This window comes from Orycteropus afer, unplaced genomic scaffold, assembly GCF_000298275.1.
Source record: "Orycteropus afer afer isolate SDZICR_OR568_19922 unplaced genomic scaffold, OryAfe1.0 scaffold00094, whole genome shotgun sequence".
In the NCBI taxonomy this organism is placed as follows: Eukaryota; Metazoa; Chordata; class Mammalia; order Tubulidentata; family Orycteropodidae; genus Orycteropus; species Orycteropus afer.
Window position 1 is genome coordinate 3,367,345 of NW_006921681.1, and position 926 is coordinate 3,368,270.

Sequence of the window (926 nt, forward strand, 5' to 3'; positions counted from 1 at the left end):
ATTATATAAAAAGTTTCTCATGATAAAAAATGTAAGGCTTGACTCAGAGAGGAGTGAAACAAAGGCAGAAGATGTGAAGGGTGAAGGGGATCATAGGATACACGAAGAATCTGAAGATTCTCTTCTTTGAAGTCTGGGATTTTCTTCCTGGACCTCAGACTGGGGCACTAAGTGATGGAACTAATGGAAATTTTGGTTGGGGATGATCTATGCTTTATGGCTTATTGTTACACGTCATATTACCACAAAGTAAAAAACAGAATTGGTTTGTATTAAAATTTTAGCCCAACTATTGGGCCTACATTAAATTTAAAATATAATTCTCTTTGAGTTTCAAAAAAACTAGTCCAAACCTGTTAGGTCATGTCTAGAAAATGCCTTTTGACCAACAGCTCTGGCTCATTCTTGTGTTGCAATCCTAAACAGGTATTTCCTTATAGTATGATAAAGCAAAAGGCCCTACCCCAAGTGAGTACGTTTTTAAAGTCTAATTCATTAGCATTTGGATAAAATTTGTCAGAGTGTACTCCTAGGTATTATCTAGGATGGTGTTTTTCATTTTAAAAGGACATGGTAAAGGGTTTGCTCATATTTTTCCTTTGCTTCTTTTCAAGAGAGTCCCAACAGCTCCTTAGATTTCTGCTTCACAGTTCACAGTCTCCTTCTTCTTCTTCTGGAAATCTGCAGCTACAGCCATCTTCCTCTTGGGCAGTTTGTACTGGTTTTATAAATGCTAAAAAAGAATTTAAAAGTTACTTATCTTTTGATGTCTGTTTTGATCATTTAACAATTATTTTCCACAAATTACTGTCTTAGAACATCACTAAGTAGCAAACATTCTCAGCTTAGATTTTAACAAATCATCAACAAGTAATAGCAGGTCTGAGCTTTTTCTCAAAATTATTTAAGACTTATTTCCTTTTACC

The 926-nt window shown here is 34.7% G+C and overlaps 1 protein-coding gene across 1 annotated transcript in view; it reads right to left on the reverse strand.

Annotated features, from left to right (window-relative positions):
* Positions 1 to 644: 644 nt before the first annotated feature.
* Positions 645 to 926, reverse strand: part of TNFRSF9 (TNF receptor superfamily member 9) — a 15,517-nt gene continuing 15,235 nt past the window's right edge. Inside the window, exon 7 of the mRNA XM_042781195.1 lies at positions 645 to 733. Within this exon, the coding sequence (XP_042637129.1) occupies positions 645 to 733 (89 nt within the window). The remainder of the gene's footprint in view (positions 734 to 926) is intronic.